Raw genomic sequence first — 26,427 nt, 5'->3', positions numbered from 1 at the left:
CACCATATCCTGCCTAAATATTTTCACTATCGTGTGTACAAGATCCAAGATGTCCACAAGCTTACTGAGAGGGACAATGTGATGAGACTTCAATTTTGCAATAAGTCCTAGGAGCTTCTGTAAGTTTCAGAGTACACTATGAAGAGATTACTGTCAGATGAGACCCTTTTCCACTGTTCTGGGTATGTAAACAAACAGAACTGTCAGTTCTGGGCTGCACACAACCCATGTGAATTACTGGAGCATCCTACGCAAAGTGCAAAAGTGACAGTATATCTTCAAGTGCATTACTGTCTGAATTTTTCTGAAAATCAGGGCCATACTGTAAAAGCAAATTCTGAGCGTTACACAGTCATGTTTCAAACATTTCTGTGTCCCATACTACACTTCCTTCCACGGGAGCCCCGAATGAAATGTTTCCCAGCAAAGTCATTTCTGGCTTTGGGAAGATCAAGTGGATTGCTCATTCACCTGACCTGTGCACGCACTCCGCCCAGAAGTGAGCAGTCAGACTAATCTGCACTATCAGTTCACGAACTTTGTGTAGGCTGTTGTTCAGGTGCTGAGAATTCTACCTCTGCTGTCCCACTACACGTATTCCATCATGGGACTTGTTGTTGACAACACTGACTCATTCAGAAAAAAACTGCAATATTCATTCAATGAACACTGCACTGAAAAATTAAGTACAAAAAATGATATACACTTGCATAACACTTCCTTAAGCATTGTATGGAAAGGTGTGCACTATTCAGCAGGATTCATTTTCAGTAGGCTGCCAGTAGAACTGAAAACGTTGCATGATAAACCCATAGTACTCAAACCCAAGTTGAAAAGTTTCTTTGTGGTCCCTGCCTTCTGTTCTGTACAGGAGTTCTTCAGAGTAGATGAGAACTTTTCTCTGAAATGTGTTATTTATTATGGTACACCTTGTTTTTATGTTTTATTGCTCTTTGTTTATAAATTTTCGTATCAGCATCCTGTAAACTATGTACTAACTCATTGTATGAGCAAGTAGCTTCAGCTCACATGGTCCTACAGAATGTGATAATAAAATAAATGAAGATTCCTTGGTGCCCTGTGGCCTTGTTCGATTTCAATGATTTTAACCATTTCTCAATGCGACTAATATATGTATCACTCATATTTGTAGTGGTGTTAGAATTCAAATAGAGTGTACTCCTGGAGCTTCCTTTGTTAAGGAACATTTGAATGTGGGGACCAGTATGTGTACTTTTGCTTCATTGCTCACAGTTTCACTACCAGTGTGGGTCATGGGCATTTGAACGCTAACATTGATACCATTGACTGCCATTATACAGGGTGTCCCAGCTATCTTGTCCACCCAAAATATCTCTGGAACAATAACAGCTATTGGAAAACGACTTTCACCGATATCAATGTAGGGCTGGGGCCCATGAATGTACATATTTGGGAACATTCTAAAATGAAAGCACATGTGTTTTTAACACAAAACTTATGTTTTTTTAAATGGACCTCCCATATTTTTTCTTCACCAATCCATAGCATGACAAAGCACATACACAATGGCGTTGATTGCATCGCAATATTCCCATTTATCCCGAGATATTAAGACGCGAAGTTGACGCTTGAAACACCCGACATGCGCTGCTAGCGCATGTCCTGAGGCTCAGGCGTGAACCCCATGCTGCCCGTAATCGCGATGTGATTGACATGCGCAATCACACTTCTATACTTATCAAGAGGTCTGAAACGAATAATACGGTCTGCTGCCATCCTGCATTAACGTCGTACATTCCAGCAGGTATTTATCCCATAGGCTAGGAGTGATGCGGTTCTGTAACATATCTGTGTACCGCAACGTTAGTCACAAAGTTAACTTCGCTTATCGTTAATCCATTACTAAAAAGGTAATGCCATTCAATGTTAAACTTTACTTTACTGTAGATCTAGCGCAAGTGACAGTTAATCATTCACTCGTAATAGTAAAATTCATGTTGATGGTTTTAGTGAAACGAACAAGTGGACTAAAAGTTTTACCGTTGTTTAGGTAAAAATGTTTTGATTTGGTAAGTCCAGGTAGAACACAGAAGATGAATGTAAACATGTTTAACCAATTAGTTTTATTATCACATAATTATCAATGTTGTGTTTATCTAATGCGTTAAATGACAAACTGTTGCAAACAAATGTTTCTTAACATCACTGGGTAAAATGGCCCTTTGTAGAAACTTCCACTGTGATACCAGCACTACATACTAAACATAGCGTTCACATCTCTTGCTCAAAGTGATGCCCATTGGCTTGCATACGTAGGGTCACTCTGCGGATGAAGTATGCCCTACTTCGTGCTACTGTTTCCTCTTTGATGGCTGTACAAGCATCAATAATGCGTTGCTTTATGTCCTCTGGTGTTGTTGTTTCATGTTGGTAAACAGCATCCTTCACTGCTCCCCAAAGACAATAATCCAGCGGTGTAAGGTCCAGAGATCGGGCAGGTCACCTAATTGGGCCACCTCGTCCAATCCACCTACCAGGGAACTTACGGTTCAGAAGTCGTGCTTGTAAGGCGTTATGTGCAGGGCATCCGTCATGCTGATACCACATGACCATTCTCCGGTTCAGAGGTACGGTGTCCAAGAGAACAGGACGATTGTGTCGTATAAATCTGGAGTATTGTCTGCCATTTTGGATACCATTTATAAAGAAAGGTCCGATAATGGTATCTCCAATAATCCCACACCAAACATTAACTTTCCACGGACGTTGATGCTCTACCTGACACAGCCATTTTGGATTGTCTGCGGACCAATAATGCATATTCCTCATATTGACAATTCCTTTGTTGGAAAATGATGCCTCATCGGTAAAGAGAACATCTGCAAAAAAATTTGGATTAGTCAGAAGTTTTTGCTGAGCCCACCGACAAAATGTTACCCTGTTGCAGAAGTCATTTCCATGAAGATCCTGGTGTAAATGAACATGGTAAGGATGAAATTTATGATGTTTAAGAATACGCTGTGCACTTGATTTCGACACACCAACTTCACGTTCAATTTGCCGTGTGCTGATTTGAGGATTCACAGCTATGGTAGCGAGCACAGCAACTTCAGCACGTTCATCTGTGCGTGTTCTAGGATGATATCGAGGTCTTGGATTTAAGCTTCCCGTTTCACATAGACGAGATGTGAGACGACCAAACATCCGGCGCGAAGGCGATGGCTTGTCAGGGAATTGTCTTCTGTACAGTAGTTCTGCCTGAACAGCATTTCGTCCACCTACAACAGGGTACAGTACAGGTATGTAGAGTAGGGTAGAAAACAGACATATTAACTTAATAATCATAATGTTCGCTAACAGTACTATCAACAAACAAGCAATCTCATAACGTATTTCCCGTCAACGTACATTCTCCATAGATCAGCAGCACTTCTACCATATTTTCATGCGTGTACATTATAATGTACAGTATAAGTTCCACAACACAACATTTATTCCCAATGTGTACTACCTCCGTGCCGTCACTAGATTACTCTGATGCACAACTACACTGGCAAGCAGTGTACTGCACGCCAAAGCAACAACAAATGGGATGCTCGGAGGGTGGTGGAGTACAGGAGTTTGCATGGGTCGCAAATCATAAACAAGGCGAAGTGGTAACTGTGGCAGTAGTGGGAACTACATTGGACACTTGACCAGGTAGAGCCAGGACCTGCGCGACAGGCACAATGGGTCATATAATGCATTAGATAAACCTTATTTTGGGTGTGCAGGATAAATAAGACAACCTGACGGGTGTACACCGATCGGTACTGGTTCATATTGTGTACGTAGATACGTAAACCGTGCAAGAGGGAAACCATTATGTGCTTATGAGAGTTGATGGCAGCAGACCGTATTATTCGTTTCGGACCTCTTGATAAGTATGGAGGTGTGATTACACATGTCAATCACACCGCGATTACGGGCAGCATGGGGTTCACGCCTGAGCCTCAGGACGTGCGCTAGCAGCGCATGTCGGGTGTTTCAAGCGTCAACTTCGCGTCTCAATATCTCGGGATGTAATGGGAATGTTGCGATGCAATCAACGCCATTGTGTATGTGCTTTGTCATGCTATGGATTGGTGGAGAAAAAATATGGGAGATCCACTAAAAAAAACATAAGTTTGTGTTAAAAAACACACATGCTTTCGTTTTAGAACGTTTCCAAATATGTACATTCATGGGCCCCAGCCCTACATTGATACCGGTGAAAGTCGTTTTCCAATAGCTGTTATTGTTCCAGAGATATTTTGGGTGGACAAGATAGCTGGGACACCCTGTATATAACCAGAATTTCTACGCAGCGCTGGATTAGCCGAACGGTCTGGGGCGCTGCAGTCATGGGCTGTGAGGCTGGACCTGGCGCAGGTTCAAGGCCTCCCTCAGGCATGGGTGTGCGTGTTTGTCCTTGGGATAATTTAGGTTAAGTAGTGTGTAAGCTTAGGGACTGATGACCTTAGCAGTTAAGTCCCATAAGATTTCACACACATTTGGACATTTTTTGAATTTCTTGAACTTTTTGAGAGGCCCTTCCACATCTGCATCTACGAGGGTAATTCCAAAAGTAAAGTCTCCTATTTTTTATAAGTACATAGACCTGTCTATTTCTACAATGGTTTACATCAGTTTACAGCTTGAACATTTAGCTATTTTTCGACATAATCATCATTTCTGTCGACGCATTTTTTTAGACACTGTGGCAGTTTTTGTATGCCCATGTCATACCAGCTCGCCGCCATGCTGTTCAGAAAGTTATGAACCTCTTCTTTCACCTTGTCGTCGAGCTGAATCGCTTTCCAGCCAAATGTTCTTTTACCGTAGGGAACAGGTGATAGTCACTGGGTCCCAAGTCAGGACTATAGGATGGGTGGGTGATAATGTTGCACTGAAACTGTTGCAGGAGAGCAACGGTTTGCCGAGTGATGTGTGGCGAGCATTGTCATGGAGAATGTATACGCCCATGTTCAACATTCCTCTTCTCCGGTTCTGAATTGCCCGTTTGAGTCTGACAGTACCTGTCAGCGTTAATTATAGTCCCAGCGATTCAGCTCCAACGACGAGGCGAAAGAAGAGGTTCATAACTTTCTTAACAGCATGGCGACGAGCTGGTATGACATGGACATACAAAAACTGCCACAGCATCTACAAAAATGCATCGACAGAAATGGTGATTATGTCAAAAAATAGCTAAATGTTCAAGCTGTAAACTGATGTAAACCATTGTTGAAATAAACAGGTCTATGGACTTATAAAAAAATAGGAGACCTTACTTTTTGGCCGCGCGGGATTAGCCGAGCGGTCTCGGGCGCTGCAGTCATGGACTGTGCGGCTGGTCCCGGCGGAGGTTCAAGTCCTCCCTCGGGCATGGGTGTGGGTGTTTGTCCTTAGGATAATTTAGGTCAAGTAGTGTGTAAGCTTAGGGACTGATGACCTTAGCAGTTAAGTCTAATAAGATTTCACACACATTTGAACATTTTTGAACTTTTGGGTTTACCCTCGTATATCTACATCTATACTCATCAAGCTACCTTACAGTGTGTGGCGGAGGGTGCTTTGTGTACCACTTCACTTCCGCTTTTCTGTTTCAGATGCATACGGTTGGCGGGAAGAACGATTGCTGGCAAACTTCTTTGTGGGCTCTAATCTCTCTAACTTTATCTTCACGGTCTTTTCATGAGATATACGTAGGAGGAAGTATTTTGATTCTTCTAGGAGCATACGCTCTCAGAATTTTAACAATAGACCATAGTGTGATGCAGAATGCCTCTCTTGCACTGTCCTCTACTGAAGGTAACTGAGCATCTCTGTGGCATTTTTGCACTTACCAAACAAAACAGCAATAAGTTTTACATTGATGTAAGTACAGCTTAGATAAAAAGAAAATAAACTGCATTACACAGGTACGCAATAGTTATGTCCGAATCACTTCCCAGTTAAGTTTACTTTCATTAACACTGCGTTCGTCACAAACATACAAGAAAACTTTAGGAATTTCAGTAGGAGAGCCTATTGTTGTCAACAACAACTGAAGGAACACAACACAATGAAGAAGGTAGTGCATCCCAGAGTGCTAGCTGGTGTACAGGTCCCTGCTCGGCTAGAAAAGCAGCAGTGATGGAATCTGTGTGCTGCGCGCAGTGCTGTTCGCCATGCGCTAAAGCATTATCGTTAATGTTAAACAAGGAAGGGTACGAAATGTTTGCTGACACATTTCTATTTGCTTCTCGTTAATGAGTTTCCAGAGCTAAATTGAATGTAAAAACATATTTTTAAATAAATCATAGTCAGTTTGCCCCCACCCCCAAATATGGTGCCTCTTAGTACGATCGGTGCCCCCCCCTCCCCTCCCCCTAGGCACTGCAGGGCATTATTTACGCCGCTGCCAGGAACACTGAACTGGGGTACGCCCGAAGTTACGTTTACGTCTGAAAACTTCTCTCCGTGCAGAATGACATTCTGTGTTCTGCTTGCTAGTAACTTTTCAGTCCAGTCACACAACTGGTCTGATATTCTGTACGCTCATATTTTGCTTATTAGGTGGCAGTGTGGAACTGTACTGAATGCCTTTCGGAAGTCATGGAACATGGCAGTTATCTGGGTGCCTTTACCTCCTGCTGTTTGGATCTCGTAGACAGAGTGAGCTGGGAACCCGTGTTCATTCCTACACAGTAGTTTTTGGTCTCCAGAAATGTCTTAACACGCGAGCAAAACATGCTCCAAAATAGCGCAACCCGGGCCATACTTAGGATGTGTGATGCCCCTCTATAGTAATTTATTTTACGACCCCGGTCCTAAACTTGAGCATTACTATTCGTTTATGGATTACCGGCAAAAGAGCAGCATAATCATTAGTTGAATTCTAAACTTTACTGAAATATTTAATTAACATAAAGCACATGTGCAAGTCAAATATTCAAAAATAACTACTACAGCATTTACAGAGAGATGTACGTGCTCTTTTTTTCCGCTTACTGTTCAAGAGTGGAGTAATAGGAAATTAGTGTGAAGGTGGTTTGATGTATCCACTGCCAGGCACTCAAGTGTAATTTGCAGAGTAGCCACATAGATGTAGATGTACAGTTCTGTACCCCCTTATATTGAAAAATTACCACAGACATAAAACTTGGGTACAGTTGCGGTAAAAGTATAGAGAAATCATTATAGTTTAATACCATATACTAAAATTACTTCACTTAAATGTACAATTTAGTCAGCCCCAAATACATGATACAATATCATTTAACTGAGCTTTTCCAAAACATAGCGAACTTAGAGAAATGACTCCCTTCTCACCTTTGTATTTGCGAACTCATTCATCACTTCTTGAAAATCCAAACTGACTTTCATGCCTGCTTCTATGGTTTGTTCTTGAACTTACGTTGTCTGTAGATGGTTAAAACAGAAAAGAACATTTCTACAGAACAGTATGTTGCTGGAGTAGGCTACAGCTGTAAATCTTGAGTGCTGTGTTCACATTTGGATAGACATCACCATATTGTTTTGAAACAACATTCTACAGAAAAATGGAAGAGAGGACACATTCTCACCATCTTCTTTTTTTCCTATTAAAATCTTTTACACCTTTTAAAATGTGTACATTCTTCACCAAAGTTGCTCTCTAGGTCATAATTATAGTTGGCTCTAAGTTTCTCTGCAGTATCATAAATTTGAACAGCTTCTTTATTTATTTATTTATTTATTGTTCCGTGGGAGCACATTTAGGAGAAGTCTCCATGGTCATGGAACGAGTCAATACATGAAATTATAACACGATTGTAGAAACAGATAAAATGAAACAAGTCGTTAGTTTAAATAAAGAAAATCAAGAATGTAACACTGGAATTTGCTTAATTTTTTATCTCTTCCAGGAGCTCCTCGACAGAATAGAAGGAGTGAGCCATGAGGAAACTCTTCAGTTTAGACTTAAAAGTGTTTGGGCTACTGCTAAGATTTTTGAGTTCTTGTGGTAGCTTATTGAAAATGGATGCAGCAGTATACTGCACTCCTTTCTGCACAAGAGTCAAGGAAGTGCATTCCACATGCAGATTTGATTTCTGCCTAGTATTAACTGAGTGAAAGCTGCTAACTCTTGGGAATAAGCTAATATTGCTAACAACAAACGACATTAAAGAAAATACATACTGTGAGGGCAATGTCAAAATTCCCAGACTATTGAATAGGGGTCGACAAGAGGTTTTCGAACTTACACCATACATAGCTCGAACAGCCCGTTTTTGAGCCAAAAATACCCTTTTTGAATCAGAAGAATTACCCCAAAAAATAATACCATATGACATAAGCGTATGAAAATATGCGAAGTATACTACTTTTCGTGTTGAAATGTCACTTATTTCAGATACTGTTCTAATGGTAAATAAAGCGGCATTTAGTTTCTGAACAAGATCCTGAACATGGGCTTTCCACAACAGCTTACTATCTATCCGTACGCCTAGGAACTTGAACTGTTCCGTCTCGCTTATAACATGCCCATTCTGTCTGATTAAAATGTCAGTTCTTGTTGAATTGTGGGTTAGAAACTGTAAAAACTGAGTCTTACTGTGATTTAGCATCAAATTATTTTCCAAAAGCCACGAACTTACTTCATGAACTACATTATTTGATAATGTTTCAATATTACACACAAGATCCTTCACTACCAAGGTGGTGTCATCAGCAAACAGAAATATTTTTGAATCACCTGTAATACTAGAAGGCATATCATTTACATAAATAAGGAACAGCAGTGGCCCCAGCACCGACCCTTGGGGAACGCCCCATTTAACAGTGCCCCATTGGGACTGAACATCATTACCACTCTCAATATTGCGGAGGATTACCTTCTGCTTTCTGTTCTTAAAGTAGGAGGCGAACCAATTGTAAGCTACTCCCCTTACTCCATAATGTTCCAACTTCTGCAGTAATATTTTGTGGTCAACACAGTCAAAAGCCTTCGTTAAATCAAAGAAAACACCTAACGTTCTCAACCTTTTATTTAATCCGTCCAAAACCTCACAGAGAAAAGAGAATATAGCATTTTCAGTTGTTAAGCCATTTCTAAAACCAAACTGTACATTTGACAGCAAATTATGTGAATTTAAATGCTGCAGTAACCTTGTATATACAAGCCTCTCGATAACTTTAGCAAACACCGATGGCATAGAAATAGGTCTATAATTGTCAACATTATCCCTGTCTCCCTTTTTATAAAGTGGCTTCACTACCGAGTACTTTAATCGGTCAGGAAACCGACCACTGCTAAAGGAAAAGTTACAGATATGGCTAAGTACTGAGCTAATATACGTGGAACAATACTTCAGTATTCTGCTAGATACCCCGTCATATCCATGAGAGTTCTTGGTCTTTAGTGATTTAATTATTAACTCAATCTCCCTCTTGTCAGTATCATGGAGGAGCATTTCAGGTAACAGTCTCGGAACACTTTTTTCTAAGAGCGCTGTATGATTCCCTGTTGGGACTAGGTTTCTATTTAGTTCACCTGCTATATTCAGAAAGTGATTATTAAGTACTGTACATATATGCGACTTATCAGCAACACGGACATCCCCACTACGCACTGATTCTATATCCTCGACCTGTCTCTGCAGACCAGCCACTTCCTTTACGACTGACCATATGGTTTTAATTTTATCCTGAGACTTAGCTATTCTATCTGCATACCACATACTTTTTGCCTTCCTAATAACTTTTTTAAGCACCTTACAATACTGTTTGTAATGGGCTGCTGCATTTAGATTTTGACTGTTTCTAACGTTTTGATATAATTGCCACTTTGTTCTACAAGATATTCTTATCCCTTTAGTCAGCCACCCAGGCTGCCTGTTTGTGCTAGTACCCTGTTTTAAACGTTCTAACGGAAAGCAACTTTCAAAGAGCACGAGAAAAGTCTTGAGGAAAGCATTATATTTATCGTCTACTGTATCAGCACTATAAACATCTTGCCAATCTTGTTCCTTGATAAGGTTTACAAAAGTCTGTACAGCAACTGGATCAGCTTTCCTAAAAAGTTGGTAACTATATTTAACATGTGTTGAAGCACAAAAATCTTTTAGACTTAAAATTTGTGCATCATGATCTGAAAGGCCATTCACTTTTTTGCTAACAGAATGCCCTTCTAATAATGACGAATGAACAAAAATATTGTCTATGGTTGTTCTACTGTTCCCTTGCACTCTCGTTGGAAAGAATACGGTTTGCATAAGATTGCATAAGATTCTAGTTCGGTGATAATTGAGAGAAATGAAAATCTTAAGTTATATTCTTTTTAGACACTAAATCTCTTCTGTTATTCATCCTGAAGAGTTTGTATAATCTTTGAATATGACATTGTCACTCTTCTGCAGATCTCAACACAATCTGAAAGATTCATCAAAAAATCTCTTGCACCCTATTTTGACTCTCAGTAGCTGAAGAAGGTGCAACTGATTCCAAATTCCTGTTCTCCATAAGTTTCTTTTCAGCTAAATTCTTGTGAGCTGAAAAAGATGACTGAAGCTCAACTAAAAACATTGCACAAGAAACACACACTTCAACAGGTAGAAATATCTACATCTTCAGCTTGCAGTGTTGTCATTGCTTTGCCAAACTGTTGCAGGATAGAACAACACACTGATGTCATGAGAACCACGTCAATACTACTTGGAATATATTTAAATCAAGACCCTAAGCTGTCGACAGGCTTTGATATATGATATACATCAACGGGGACAGTTGAAAATGTGAGCCCCGACCGAGGCTCGAACATGGGATCTCTTGCTTACATGGCAGATGCTCTATCCATGTGAGCCACCGAAGGCACAGAGGATAGTGCGACTGCAGGGATTTATCCACTGCACACACCCCGTGAGACCCACATTCCCAACTTAATGTCCACGCACTACATTCGTAGTGCCCCTGCCCATTACACTTATTACTTGTGGCAGACAATTTTACCGAGTCCTGTAAGAGTTCAGGCAATGCTTGTGCATCCAGCACAGAAGACGAAGATCGGTGGCCGGTTAGCCTTAACTATATGAAGATGGTATCTGTTCTTTCAAACAGATACCATCTTCATATATCAATATTACTTAGCTTTCTAAGAAGACCCTCAGCTTCACATCTGACTCTACCACTCTCATTTTCTGAAATTGTTGTTAATGCAAAAAAACACAGCTTTATGATCTGCATTCAAATTCTTACACGCAACCTAATGTGCACACCATCGTCTTGCAGACAGCGACTTTAGTGTCATACTCGCAGAATCAAAAAATGTTTCCAAGATGTTCCACCTGCCTTTAGAATCTGCAAAGAAATTGTATAAACCTTGAATTAACCCAAAAGACGATATTTCAGCTGTGCAGCATTCTGCAGCTCATAAGCTGGCTAGATTCAGAGAGTAAGCCGAACATGGAATGCAGCAAATTAGAGTTTCGGTCCTGGAGTCCTCCTTGCAGACCTAATATGCACTAGCCCTGTTGGCTGCGTTATCGTATGATGATCTCTGCATTCTGTTTATTGTTTAGAACTAAATTCATCCAATCGTGGATTTTCTGTAAAAGTTTACTATCCCTGTGTCTATTTTCTTCAGCTTTCATTTGATACGCAGCACCACTTAACCTAGATCGTCTATCCATACCGCTATCGTGTAATGAAGAAAAAAGAGAGAGAGAGAGAGAGAGAGAGGGAGAGAGAAGAAAAGAAAAGCTACGAAGTAGTGTGTTGGAAACTGAAGATACAGTAGTCTTCCGCCTAATCACGTCGAAGGTAAAGCTGGACAACAAAAAAACCACTTAGACTGAGGTTTCACAAATTCTCTCCTCTCACCCCAGCAGTACCAATAACCAATTTTTACACAAGTATTTTCCTTTCCTTAGCTATTCTGAACTCTTTAACTGAAACACAAAGGAACACACGAAATAGTTTCACAATGCACACACTTTGGCCGTCTGACATCCAACTGAAGAAACAAAAAACACAGGGTTGCCAACTGAACTGCGTTTTACGTGTGTTCATTGTTGTTTGTGAGCGCTTGAAAGTATCGTTTTTTGGAGAGTGGCTCTCGTAATTTATTCAATATTATACACTACTGGCCATTAAAATTTCTACACCAAGAAGAAATGCAGATGATAAACGGGTATTCATTGGACAAATATACTATACCAGAACTGACATGTGATTACATTTTCACGCAATTTGGGTGCATAGATCCCGAGAAATCAGTACCCAGAACAACCACATCTGGCCGTAATAACGGCCTTGATACGCCTGGGCAATGAGTCAAACAGAGCTTGGATGGCGTGTACAGGTACAGCTGCCCATGCAGCTTCAACACGATACCACAGTTCATCAAGAGTAGTGACTGGCGTTTAGTGACGAGCCAGTTGATCGGCCACCATTGACCAGGACTCGAACCTCCGCCGGGCAGCCGCACAGTCCATGGCTGCAGCGCCTGAGACCGCTCGGCTAATCCCGCGCGGCCAAAAAGTAAGGTCTCCGAGCTGATAGTCCATGCTGCTGCAAACATCGTCGAACTGTTCTTGCAGATGGTTGTTGTCTTGCAAACGTCCCCATCTGTTGACTCTGGGAACGAGACGTGGCTGCACGAGCCGTTACAGCCAAGCGGATAAGATGCCTGTCATCTCGACTGCGAGTGATACGAGGCCGTTGGGATCCAGCACGGCGTTCCTTATTTCCCCTCCTGAACCCACCGATTCCATATTCTGCTAACAGTCATTGGATCTTCGACCAACGCGAGCAGCAATGTCGCAATACGATAAGCCGCAATCGCGATAGGCTACAATCCGAACTTTATCAAAGTCGGAAACGTGATGGTACACATTTCTCTCCCTTACACGAGGCATCACAACAACGTTCACCAGGCAACGCCGGTCAACTGCTGTTTGTGTATGAGAAATCGGTTGTAAACTTTCCTCATGTAAGAACGTTGTAGGTGTCGCCACCGGCGCCAACCTTGTGTGAATGTTATGAAAAGCTAATCATTTGCATATTACAGCATCTTCTTCCAGTCGGTTAAATTTCGCGTCTGTAGCACGTCATTTTCGTGGTGTGGCAATTTTAATGGCCAGTAGTGTATTTTTTGCTGATATAATGACAAATTACAAATTTTGGGATTTTTACTTTCACTTGTTCTGTGAAAGTTGCTTCTTGACAAATTTCATGACTCTAGGTCAACAGGAAGTAACTTATAGGTTTTGAAGATTGAGTTTGCGAATATCGAATTATATGACATAAATGGTCGTATCTTTTGACTGCATTGACTTAGAAGGTTAAATGTTTCACACCGCCAAGGGACCGTAGACCTCAGTATTGACATAAATTTCAACATGGTATCTCTACTCGTTCCTCAGCAAAATGGGTCCTGACAGACAGACAGGCAAACAGACAGACAACAAAGTGATCCTATTCCGTTTTCACCGATTCACTTACGGAACCCTAAAAAGGTTTATTTCATGTAGTCGAATTAAATCGGGTGATGCTGCAGTAATTAGGTCAGAAAACGAGACACTGAAAATACTAGGCGAATTCTGCTATTGAGGTAGCAAAATAACTGGCGATGGCAGAAGTAGAGAGGATCTCAAATGCAGACTGGTAATGACGAGAAACCCGTTTCTGAAAAAGAAACTTTGTGGCAAATTAAAGCTGTGTACTGGACGAAGATTCGACCCTGGGACCTTTGCCTTTCGCGGCTAAGAGGCCAAGTACCTTAGCGACTGAAGCATCCTGGCTAGCTCACAGTTTTAATCTGCCAGAGAGCTTGACATTTGTTAGTGGTGAAGTATCAGGAAGTATTTGCTGAAAATATTTGTCTGGAATGTAACATAAGGAGTGAAAAGTGGACGTAAATAGCACAGGCAAGACGAGAAGAATAAATATTTTGCACAGACGGTGTTGACTAGCTGTTACGAAGAAATTACATAGCTGCACCAATATTTTTTATTGTAGACAATCGATTTCGTCCAACATCAGATCATCTCGGGGTCTCAAAAGCAACTCAACTATGAACCCTCTCACAGCTGCAATATCCTGTAACTTATAAACTGCTCCATTACTAGTATCAACTGTCTATTCGCAACCTTCATGTCTTGTCAAAATCAGAGATGGTTTGACAACCATCCATGGCTGCAAGGTCTATCTCTGATGTTGCCATGACATAGACAGTAAACAACGATATTGGAACAGTCTACAAGTTACATTTGGTGGCGCAACTGAGAAAATGCTTAGCTTAATTGCTTTTGATGTTGCTTTACTGTTCAACAACCAAGTGCGGTACAGCTATGCATTTCATAATGCAGTTTTAAAGAAGATAATGTAAGTTTTTGACCTGTAGTACTGCTACAGAAAAATGCTGAGAATTGGAAGGATAGATCTTATTACGAGGTACGGAATCGAGTTGGGGAGGAAAGAAATTTATGACACTTCACTAAAAGAAGGGAGCGACTGATAGGGCAAATTGTAATGCACAAACAAATACTTAAAGGGTGATTATAATTAAACTTTCATACTGCTGTAGAAATAATACCATTGGTCAGAATGACGCCAAATTGCAACGGAATATTATCGGAGAAGGGGAAAACGTATGGCAGAAGAAAAATAAATGGCACCGTACGCATCATAATTTAGTAGTGCTCGACTGCAAATGACAAATGAATCATACAACAATGCTTTAGGTGTACGTTTGATGTTAGACAAACTGTACTACTCAGTGTGCATGGGTGTACATGTGTGATAGTGTTACTTACGTAAGACCATGCATCACAGCAAGGTCATATCACATCGGATGGGAAAAATCGGTTTTTAATTGTCCTGAGGCCAAAAACCGCATAAAAAGCATCAATCAAAATCAAATCGGATTATTAATTTTCGTGTGACTGACGTAAAAACATGTTCAGTATGTTGTCCACCGTTTTCTGCAACAAGTTGAAATCGAGAAACAGCATGTTCCACAACTGATCGAAGTGTTACTGCGTTGCGCAATGCGTGCCTTCAATGCAGCTAAGTTTACAATCGGAACACAAACACATCTTTCAGACAGGCCCACAGCCATAAGTACCACGGATTATGATCAGGTGATCGAAACGGTCACTGCTTAACTCGATTTGCAATGTTTGGAGGTGCGCCATCTTGCATAAAAATGATCACATCCACGCTGTTGGAGACCTGTAATGACGTGGTTGCACAAAAGACACTCATAGTGCTTTGCTTACCAGTGCCAGTACATGTAACAGGACCGGAAGCACCTGTCTCTTCCAAAAAATTATGGCCCTACGATAAATGATGCCATAAACCTCCACCACACAGTGACCTTTTCGGGATGAAGTGGTACTGGTTGATTTGCGTGTGGATTTTCCGTTTCCCATATTCGACAGTGCCGTGTATTGACATATCCTACCAGATGGAAGTGGACTTTGTCTGTCCACAAAATCTTTCACGACCAATCATTGTCCACTTCCATGCGGGCAAGAAATTCTAAAGAAAAGATCTCTCTTACTGGCAGGTCAACAGGAAGCAACTTGTGCACATGGGTAATTTTGAATGGATAGCAATGAAGGATGTTTCGAAGGATTTTACGCACTGTGCTCACGTTATGTCCAAAGTTCGGGCAATTCGCCGTGCACTACACATTTGCAAACTACCTTTCATCTCCTATTGCATAGCTGTGGCCACTCCTTCCACTGACGTCGAATCAATTCGTTTCCTCCCTCTACCAGATTGCACACCAAAAGAATCCATCTTTTCGAATTTCCGAACCATTTTCTCCAGACCCAAGACAGTCATTGGACCAACGCCGTTTTTCAAACCCTTCAGTGTCTGGAACTTCTGCAGAGCGACGTGTGCATAGCCATCATTCTTGTAATACAGCTTTACAAGCAGAGCGCGATCCTGCATTGAGACAGTCATGGCGAACGTCGCAGACACGAAAGAAGGAAAAGCCGTGTACCCTGCGTGTTATACCAACTTCAGTGGGTCGTGCGCGTGACAGGTGTTTGCATTTACGTATTCTGACACATACAGCGCTATCTATTGGTCAACTTCCTCACTATTTTTTGTCTTCTGCCATACGTTTTCCCCCTTCTCTGATAATATTCCGTTTCAATTTGACGTCATTCAGACCAGTGGCGTTATTTCTAAAACATTTTGAAAATTTAATTATAGTCACCCTGTACTGTGGCAATTGCGGATTGCCAAGCGAAAGGGCCTGGGTTCGATCCCCGGCTGGTCTGAAATTTTCTCCTCTCGGGGACTGGGGGTTGTGTTGTCCCTAAATTCGTATCGTCATAATTGACCTTCCGTTGTTGGGCTGGATGAAAGGGCATCTCCCGAAAACCAATAAATTGAAAAAAAAAAATTGTCAGTCGAGGGATGCGTGACGGGTTGAAATTGTAGAGTGAGTGCAGTGAGCGGATTCAAATGGGTGCACAGTCGAGTCGGTATAAAATGAACCCTGACTGCTGACAGCGCTGCTGCTAGATTTCATCTGCCTAGCGCTAACAGCTACAAGTGAAAACAATAGTCGTCTATATAGCTGTGACAACACTGTGGCGTTGCCATAGAGACGTTCACAAAATCACTTTACGTGATTGGTTGAGGAATGCGCGCGAAGCTGCGGCGTCCAGTCCGTTGTAATTGTCAGGGATCAACTTGCAACGACTCAACCGTAGGGTGCAGTACCGGCAGTTGCTCAGACACGTATAAGCTTGTCCAGGTTAGACTAGTGTGAAGAGCTGTATCGAATCAGTCTCCGGATTAAAGACCATAACGAGAACATTCAAATTCTGGCATATCCATCTTCCCTCCGCCTTGTTTACACTACTTAAGGTAACGTTTGTTAAGCATTAATACATACCAGTAAAATCACCAAATCTATGTAATTCCAGAAGTGAAAGAGGTATTGTAATTTGAAAAACATCATTTCTATCACTTCTTCCATAGTGAAGAAAAGGACAAAAAATATAAATAAAAATTCAAAGCCCATTACAGCGTAATCTAATGGTTCAACATAACGTATTAACTTCATGGTTGTGAAGTCATGAGAGCTGAGGACACCACCCGTCGGCGGGAATTCAAAGAGCAGCCTGAAAACATAGTAAAATACAATCATCAAATTTTAGTAACAATTGCAATGTGTTAGGAAGGCTTGTGCGGTCTGAAGCCTCTTACTTTATTACGCAGAATAAATTGATGTTTGCGTTATATACGGTAAAATCCAAAAATACAGCTCGGGTTGATCGGTTAATCCATAGATTCTTTTTCAAACTTGCCACAATATTTACTGTCTCATTTGGTACAATAGACAGATCCTGGTAATAGCCTCCTCCGTGATAATTCGAAATAGTTCCCATATAACTGATACCATCTAATTCTTCACTAGAGGTGTATCTCCAGCTGAAAATGCAGAAAATGGAAATTGGGTTAGGAGAACAATGGCAGGTGACGGGCGGGTTATGAGAAATAAGTACAGTGGCAGTAAAAACATGTAAAAGTGTTTTAAAGACAGACATTGTCACCTACGCTGTAGTGTTCCTCGGTCCGAATGGCTCCTTTTCTTCTGCAGCAGAAGAGTACGCATCGTAACAGGTAGAAAAAGTTCTGGTGAATATGGCTGGTACTTCACAAGAATCATTTCGAACCCTTAGCTGCAACAGGAAAAGAAAATCACAAAAAAATGGTTCAAATGGCTTTGAGCACTATGGGACTCAACTGCTGTGGTCATAAGTCCCCTAGAACTTAGAACTACTTAATCCTAACTAACCTAAGGACATCACACACATCCATGCCCGAGGCAGGATTCGAATCTGTGACAGTAGCGGTCGTGCAGTTCCAGACTGTAGCGCCTTTAACCGCTCGGCCACTCCGGCCGGCCAAGAAAATCACACATCAGGGTACACCATTGTGGGCCTTGATCTGCTTGAAAAAGAATAACGCTCTTAGACACGCTGTGAATATCATTTCAATTACGCTGGAGTGAAAGTAGCTTATTAAAACAGCATCCTAGTTATTTTAACAATAACACAATCTAATTTCTTTCCTTTATGACGTGTTCACAACAGGCAGTCCTCTCAGTCCCGTGGCTTGCGTACCCCATTACTGAAGCACTATGTTTTAAAGTCACAATAGCCGGCCGCGGTGTTCTAGCGGTTCTAGGCGCTCAGTCCGGAGCCGCGCGACTGCTACGGTCGCAGGTTCGAATCCTGCCTCGAGCATGGATGTGTGTGATGTCCTTAGGTTAGTTAGGTTTAAGTAGTTCTAAGTTCTAGGGGACTGATGACCATAGGTGTTAAGTCCCATAGTGCTCAGAGCCAAAGTCACAATAGAGCAATGTTAACTGATGGTCTGCAACAGGCCACACAATGATTACATCCCCTGTTTAATTGTACCGGCACTCACAAATACCTAGTACATGTATTTCACAACAACATGAATACTTTTATACACTGAGACACAGGCGGCCCTAGCGTATCCGTCGCCGGGGTGCGAGCATTACCATGATGCCCTCCCTTCTCCTCCCCACTTTTACTACTCAAAAATTTAGTGCCGTAATTTCGTTTTAGGATTTAGAGAAAACACATTTTACTGAATCTTCATTTTTTATCTCACATACAAAACAAAAGCAGTATTGCTTATTCAATTTAAAAAGAGAACAACAACAAAAATCTACAGAAAATCCGCTTTCCGAGCTTTTGTTTTCGCAAAATCGTTGACAACGCCACTGATTTCAACACTGATATCATGTTCAATACTAATTAAAGATAAATAGGCTAGTCTACATCGCGACAACGTCGACCTGAGGTAATTATTTTTATATTTTTAATTTAGAAAAAGATCTTTCACTGTGAGGTACTGTGACTGGTTATGTCTGATAAATTCTAAGTGCTGTAGACAAACTCGGAAATACAGGAATTAAACTGTTGGAAAATAAGTAACTTAATATGTCCAATGGAGTTGTGCAATAATCTACGAATAACTGTCAAAGTTCTATTTCATTAAACAGATCGTTTTCATCATTTTTTAAACTTGAACATAGTCTCCTTCTTTCTTCTGATTCTAATTTTCTCCAATGACATAAGTTCTGTAGACAGGTGAAAGCTGCGCGGTTTTCATTTAAAAGTTCGCAACGTTTGTCAAATTTTGTTATAATGGTGTACACCAAGTAATAGTAAAAATGTGTGTTGAAATATGTTTCTGGGTCTATTATTGGTTCATCTGCACCCTTATAGGTAAAATACTTTTTCCTGGGATGGGGACGAGTTGGTGCGGGAAATTTTGTCCCAACTTCAAGCTCTTCAGTTACCATACTTGTTTTGAATTACTGATCATTTCTCTGGACGCGGATTCAGTCCAAATTGCGAGTAATTCATTTCTAGCTTGTGGTGTCATCTTGTCCGCTTCTGAAACAACAGAGGTTGATTTTTGCAAAGCTTTGCTGCCCAATATTAATTTTGGACAGTATGTCGTGCCAGATAACTTTGGAGTAGATTAATTTAAACGACTTTAATTCTGCTATTAAAGATTTGGCCATGTTTCTACTTTCAGTACCTGTATTATCATCAGGGTAAATTTTATACAAAGCATTAGGGATCTTTCCTGGGTTGAAACGAAGTGCTTTCAACGCGTCGACTCTACTCTCCTATCGGGTAGTGGACTACGGCTTTAAAGTCAAATCAGCAACTTCGCTAATAAGTATTTGCCAATGTGCTGTGGACGCGGCCAAAAGCACACAGATTTCTTGAACTCTAGGGAAAAAAGCTGTTATTTCTAGTGGACTTATAGCGTCATTCACTACTAAATTGAGACTGTTTGCCGCGCAAGATATGTAAAATGCACGTGGGTTAAGGTATAGTATTCTTTTCTGAAGACTTATATTTTTACCTCTCATATTCGCGGCGGTATCGTAACCCTGACCGCTAGTATCTTGTAAATCAATATTACAAGTCGATAAGAAATCCAACAGAAATGTAGTTAGTGCCTGGCCAGTAGATCATGTGAGAGCAAAAAATCCTTAAATATGTTCCATTACATCAGCTTTTTTTGTAAAGTAACTAAGAAAAACGAATCTAAACACTATTGAAATCCGTTCTTCGTGTGCTAGTCGAGTGCGCAATGTAAAATAATAGAAAAATATTTTGATTGTTTTGAGTTAAAAATAACAGTGCTTTTAATTCTTTCCCCCAATTAATAAATAATTCCATTTTGGATTTTATGACCGAGATAATGTTTAATTCAGAACTCACCTTTTTGGAGCGAGCGACGTGATCGTCTAACACATCATCGAAATTAGTAAGTAACACATTCCATCAGTTTTTAAAAAATTCCATTATCAGGCTGGAAATGTTTTTCTGACTTCCCACTTAGCGGTAAACATTGTAGTGCTAAAAAGCAAATTAGATGAATTATTCTTTCTATTATAGTCATCCATCTTATTTTCTCGCGTTCAGTTTCAGACTGGGTCATGGAATCTAGTCCTTCCTTTAAAACTATCAGTTTTCAAATCCAGGCGTTTTTTGATGCTCAACAGACGTCCTATACTTTTTTCTTGGCGTTCTGTACTTCTAGACAAATCTTTGTAACCCTTTTGTCATGGAAGGCAGTGACATCGACACTAAAAAGTTTATAGTGAAAACAATAAACGGGATCACCTGATATTGAATATACATGGCAGTCTCTTTTAACAGCTGCTTTTTATAGTATTGGCTGGATAGGCAAATTTATTTATCCGTGCTGGTCCATGATCTACTAAACACATCCTGAAGTTATCTGCTATCGCTTGAGGCCATAACGCAGCATCAGTCATGGCATGTAAACTGACCAGCTCTCTAGATGACTCATCACTACTTTCACAGAAATCAGTTCCAACAATTACCGGCGACGGTGAAGAAATAACTTTCTGATTGTCCTCTTTAACCAGATCTTTCAGATCTTCGGAAGCAGAAGACGGGCCTATTACAGAAATAAAAGCAAATAGATTCGGTAATATACTGTACAGACCCTTGTTGTCACCAAATTGGTGTCTACGTAAATTATTAAATACAAAAAAGGCACAACCACACGTAACTCAAAATAATAGTCGGAAGCCAAGAAACGTAGGCATTAAGCAGAATGTAGTCGACTAAATTATAGTGTAACTCACAGGAGTAAAGAAATCTTTCTATGAAACTAGTAACATTCTTTAAATTCTCTTCTTTCTCCAGTTTTTTTTCTGTTCTGTGCATCAGAAAGCTTCTCTTTCCGATCACTTTCAAACATCTATAAACATTAAATTTTATATGTTCATGCTCCACTGAATATATCCTATATTATCTGCAATATAAACCCGTTTTTCGGTGTGTCATGAACGTGTCTGTCATGAACATTTGCTGTCGCGCGTGGCTTGTTTAGCGGATTCCAGAGGCAATATTTAGCCTAATTATTGGCCTTGCTGTGCTGGTACTGCGAACGGCTGAAAGCAAGAGGAAACTACAGCCGTAATTTTTCCCGAGGACATGCAGCTTTACTGTATGATTAAGCAAAACGAGGATAATGGGATGTAGTCAAATTAAATCGGGTGATGCTGAGGGGATTAGATTAGGAAATGAGACGCTTAAAGTAGTAAAGGAGTTTTGATATTTAGGGAGTAAAATAACTGATGATGGTCGAAGTAGAGAGGATATAAAATGTAGACTGGCAATGGCAAGGAAATCGTTTCTGAAGAAGAGAAATTTGTTAACATCGAGTATAGATTTAAGTGTCAGTAAGTCGTTTCTGAAAGTATTTGTATGGAGTGTAGCCATGTATGGAAGTGAAACATGGACGATAACCAGTTTGGGCAAGAAGAGAATAGAAGCTTTCGAAATGTGGTGCTACAGAAGAATGCTGGACATTAGATGGGTAGATAACATCAAATGTTTACAATCCGCTGCTGTTGATGCTCAAGCTGGATCAGCCACTTTGTATTCCCAGTGGCTCAATAATATGAATTTCTTACTGCACGTGCATATCAAGTTGACTGCTACAGAAGAATGCTGAAGATAAGGTGGGTAGATCACGTAACTAATGAGGAGGTATTGAATAGGATTGGGGAGAAGAGAAGTTTGTGGCACAACTTGACTAGAAGAAGGGATCGGTTGGTAGGACATGTTTTGAGGCATCAAGGGATCACAAATTTAGCATTGGAGGGCAGCGTGGAGGGTAAAAATCGTAGAGGGAGACCAAGAGATCAATACACTAAGCAGATTCAGAAGGATGTAGGTTGCAGTAGGTACTGGGAGATGAAGAAGCTTGCACAGGATAGAGTAGCATGGAGAGCTGCATCAAACCAGTCTCAGGACTGAAGACCACAACAACAACAACAATTGGGCGAATTTAAGAATTTAACATCCTGCCACAATCTACAAATTAACAGCTAAAATGTTGTGTTACGATTTATACGATAAGACAAGTATTACAATTAGAAACTGTGTATTTGTGTGAAGCTAACGGCACTCAAAGATTCCAACTTCGTAATTCTTCACGCTTTCCCGGCGATCTAATGACATCTTGGTTTATCGGGTGTTCTGCCGGGTATCAGCGTCGTACTTGCACGATATTTCGGTAACGTAGCTCGAGACCTTCATCAGGTGCGACCTGAGACTATTACTCAGGTGGACCTGGTCCAGTCTCAGGTCGCACCAGATGAAGGTAACGAGCTACGTTACCGAAATATCGTGCAAGTACGACACTGATATCCGGCAGAACACCCAACAACCCAAGATGTTATTCCAACTTTGTTCATCCATTACTCAAAAATGATAAAACCTAGCGACTTCCAGCAAAATTCACAATAATTTCAAACCTTCACGAGACTTCTTGTCGGTGACACCCTCCACAAAATGATGGAAGGGAAAAGTTCATCGGTTACTACATTTTGGCTGTTTATGCGATCACACTTCCGCATCTGCCATGACGCCTACATCTATTACTCCTTTGTAACCAATGCTATTCGCAACATATTTTCCATTTAGTATCTACATATATCACTGAACACACCTGCAAAATTATATCACTGTACAGCACATAGTTCAGAGGGTATGAAATGATAGACACTTACACACATCAAAATGTAACTTATGTTTATAATGGGGTGCAGTAAAACTTCAACATCTGCCATGACCTTTCAATTTATTACTTCTTTACTATTAATGCTATTCGCAACACATTTCGTATACAGTATCTACATATATCACTGAATGCACCTGCAACACCATATCACTGCACAGCAAACAGTTCACGAGATCCAACGTCGTAAATAATGAGAATCGTCAAAAACGTGCTTCTGCTAAAAATAGAGGGCAAATTACCCAGCTCTGAAGAAGGAATTTCAGTACTTTATGCCAGTTTATCTTTAAAGCGCCAGAAACAAATTTACTTTAACGACTTTTGAGGCAACAATTATATATGCAAACAAGAGGGAGGCAGATGGAGGTATTCTTACGTGGCTTAATGGCTGCCATCTTTAATTTGAGTAATTATGTAAAGTTAATGTTCTGATAAAGCAATTTTAAAGGTAAGAAATCTCATTAAACTGAAATGTACAATGATATATCGAAACGACCACACTTCTTATCCCTTCAGTTTGAAAATAAACAATAATTATTGGAAGTTACTTTTATATGACACTGCAAGAATGTCGTAACACCACCGGCAAATGACTTTGGGACGATGATTCTACCAAATATTTTTAGCAAAACTATATTGGAACTTTGTCAAACTATGGGGTTGAGTGCAACAATCTGATAAACTGCTGCTGTTTGTTGTGGTCCTCAGTGCAGAGACTGGTCTGTTGCAGCTCTCCATGCTACTCTAGCTTGTGCAAGGCTCTTCATCTCCGAATAACTACAGCAACCTACATCCTTCTGAATCTGCTAAGTGTATTCATTTCTTGGTCTCCCTCTACGATTTTTACTCTCCACGCTTCCCCCCAGTACTAAGCTGGTGATTCCTTGATGCCTCAGAACGTGTCCTATCAACCGATCCCTTCTTCTGGTCGAGTTGTGACACAAATCCCTCTTCTCTCCAATCCTATTCAATACCTCCTCATTAGTTACGTGGTCTACCCACCTAATCTTCAGCATTCTTCTGTACCACCACATTTCGACAGCTTCTATCCTCTTCTTGTCTAAACTGTTTATCGTCCATGTTCACTTCCATACATGGCTACCCTCCATGTAAATACTTTCAGAAAAGACTTCCTGACACTTAAATCTATACTCGATGTTACCAAATTTCTCTTCGTCAGAAACGCTTTCCTTGCCATTGCCAGTGGTCCACAACATCAGTTATTTTGCTCCCCAAATAGCAAAACTCATTTACTACTTCAAACGTCTCATTTCTTAATCTGATACCCTCAGCATCACCTGAGTTAATTCTACTACCGGTTCGCTTTAGTTGATGTCCATCTTTATTCTCATTTCAAGACACTGTCCATTCCGTTCAGCTGCTCTTCCAGGTCCTTTGCTGTCTCTGACAGGATTACAATATAGTCGGAAAACCTCAAAGTTTTTATTTCTTCTACATGGATTTTAATTCCTACTCCATGTTACTCAGGACACGGATATTTTTTTCTTTTTCCCTTGGTATGCTGTGAGAAGATTGTCGCATGGCTTGTAAGTGAGTTGCATACCATGTGTCGTCTCCACTTCCGAAGAGTGCCAACTAAACTTTTTCCATTTTGTTTCAGCTCATCTGCCACTTTCACAGAGGTGAAGTTATTAGTCATGACGTTCTGTAAGGGCGACGCGCCTATAATCTGCTGTCGTGTAAGAGAACTGTTAGCAGTGCCCAAGACAGCAGTTTAGAAGGGGACAGGGGGATTTCAAACTGTATAATATGTTATTCTGTAGCTTCCCAATGTCACTGCGTAGGTCTGCATGTCTCCAGTCCATAGAAAACGGAAAGCCGCGCTGTATAAAGTATCTTCCACCTCCGCATAGTTCGTATTTCACGTTATTTTTGCCCCAAAGTATCATAATATACTCTAACATCTCGTGAGTAACGTCGAGGCACGCCCAGAAACTATTCAGTGTCTAAAAACCAGTGTTACTGATATAAAATAGAATTAAAATGCAACTGGCTGAAAAACGACCCACATGGTACTCCTGGTACAACAGGTAAATTTTTCATACTTCTAAGTGAGCTAGGAGGATGAAATTTTGGTGCGTTGTGCAACTCCACAAATAATGAAAAGTGACGGGAGCGTTTGGTCCTGCAGTGATTATGGAGGGGGCTACGGCCCTCGAAAAACCATCGTGGGTCAAAAATGACCCACATGGTACTTCTAGTGTTAGACGATCTTTCGATCTGTGACAGTGTAATTATGTGATTCCTTACGCGATTGGAATGAAAAAGCGCCGCAGTTGTTTAAATATTCCACATGCTACATACGATTTCCTCACAAATTCTGTAAATAAACTATATTCCATACGCCAAATTGTATCCTGTAAATTGTTTAAATGAACAATATCCCACACATTGAAATTTCCTAGTAGATCAAAACTGTGTGCTGGACCGAGACTCGAACTCGGGCCCATTGCCTTTCACGTGCAAGTGCTCTACCGACTTTTTTTTTTAATAGTGTAATCTAGTCTCTCTTCAGAATAGATTGAACAAGCTAACAGTACATATACAGTCACAATGCAACACTTCTTCAAGGTACAATTTAAACATATACAAATGATTTTTAGTTTAACAAAAATATTAGAAAAACATTGAATACAACAAAATATAACACACTCTGTGTTCTTCTTTTTTTTTGTCGGTTCATGAGAACGTGGATAACGGTGTTGTATCATGTGACGGGTAGGCATGGCACACCCCAACTTTGAGGGGGGTCAAGGAAGACGCTGTGGAGATAACCGGCAAAAGTTTGTCGGTAAGATGGTTTTCGCGTGAGGGTGCTATGCGCAGTCACAACTTTGTATCAGAAGTCGAGGACTGTATGTGGACCACTCTGAAAGAGGTAGTCTAAAGCCTGTCCTCGAAACCAGATGAGTGTATGGTGCTTAGCAAGAGGGTAGTGAAATGTCTGGGCTAACAACAAGAAATTTGGGGTTACCGTCGTTGGCGGGGCACGGAGCTAAAAGCCCACGATTCGTTGGATGAGGAGCCAAACGTTTCGTTTTAGGGGGCACGTAAGACGGTGCTCGTCGGTGTCTTCGAGCTGACAGTCAGGGCAGAGTGGGGAGGTGGCCAGTGCTATGCGATAAAGTCGACTATTAGTCGGGAATTTGCCATAGACTAAAACATACCAAAGTGCAGACACAGACAACGGTAAAAAGGACGCATGCACACGCCCCCAAACCGTTCGCCAGTTAATGTCAGGGTGCTGTAGCACCATGGGGTCGCAAGGGTTGGACAGCGTAAACAAACGATAATAGT

The 26,427-nt window shown here is 40.8% G+C and overlaps 2 protein-coding genes across 2 annotated transcripts in view; both read right to left on the bottom strand.

The window, feature by feature from the left end:
* Positions 1-7,371, bottom strand: part of LOC124596266 (polycystin-2-like) — a 48,470-nt gene extending 41,099 nt beyond the window's left edge. Inside the window, exon 1 of the mRNA XM_047135345.1 lies at positions 7,318-7,371. Coding sequence (XP_046991301.1) covers positions 7,318-7,371 — 54 coding nt within the window. The remainder of the gene's footprint in view (positions 1-7,317) is intronic.
* Positions 7,372-11,894: 4,523 nt separating this feature from the next.
* The window catches only part of LOC124596256 (polycystin-2-like), a 74,976-nt gene continuing 60,443 nt past the window's right edge, over positions 11,895-26,427 (bottom strand). The window contains exons 6-9 of the mRNA XM_047135333.1: positions 17,551-17,675; positions 17,200-17,424; positions 16,886-17,114; positions 11,895-11,912 (exon numbers count right to left, since the gene is read on the bottom strand). Coding sequence (XP_046991289.1) covers positions 11,895-11,912; positions 16,886-17,114; positions 17,200-17,424; positions 17,551-17,675 — 597 coding nt within the window. The remainder of the gene's footprint in view (positions 11,913-16,885; positions 17,115-17,199; positions 17,425-17,550; positions 17,676-26,427) is intronic.

Source organism: Schistocerca americana, chromosome 1 (assembly GCF_021461395.2).
Source record: "Schistocerca americana isolate TAMUIC-IGC-003095 chromosome 1, iqSchAmer2.1, whole genome shotgun sequence".
In the NCBI taxonomy this organism is placed as follows: Eukaryota; Metazoa; Arthropoda; class Insecta; order Orthoptera; family Acrididae; genus Schistocerca; species Schistocerca americana.
Note: the sequence above shows the minus strand (reverse complement) of the source record. Positions and strands in the feature narration are given on the sequence as shown.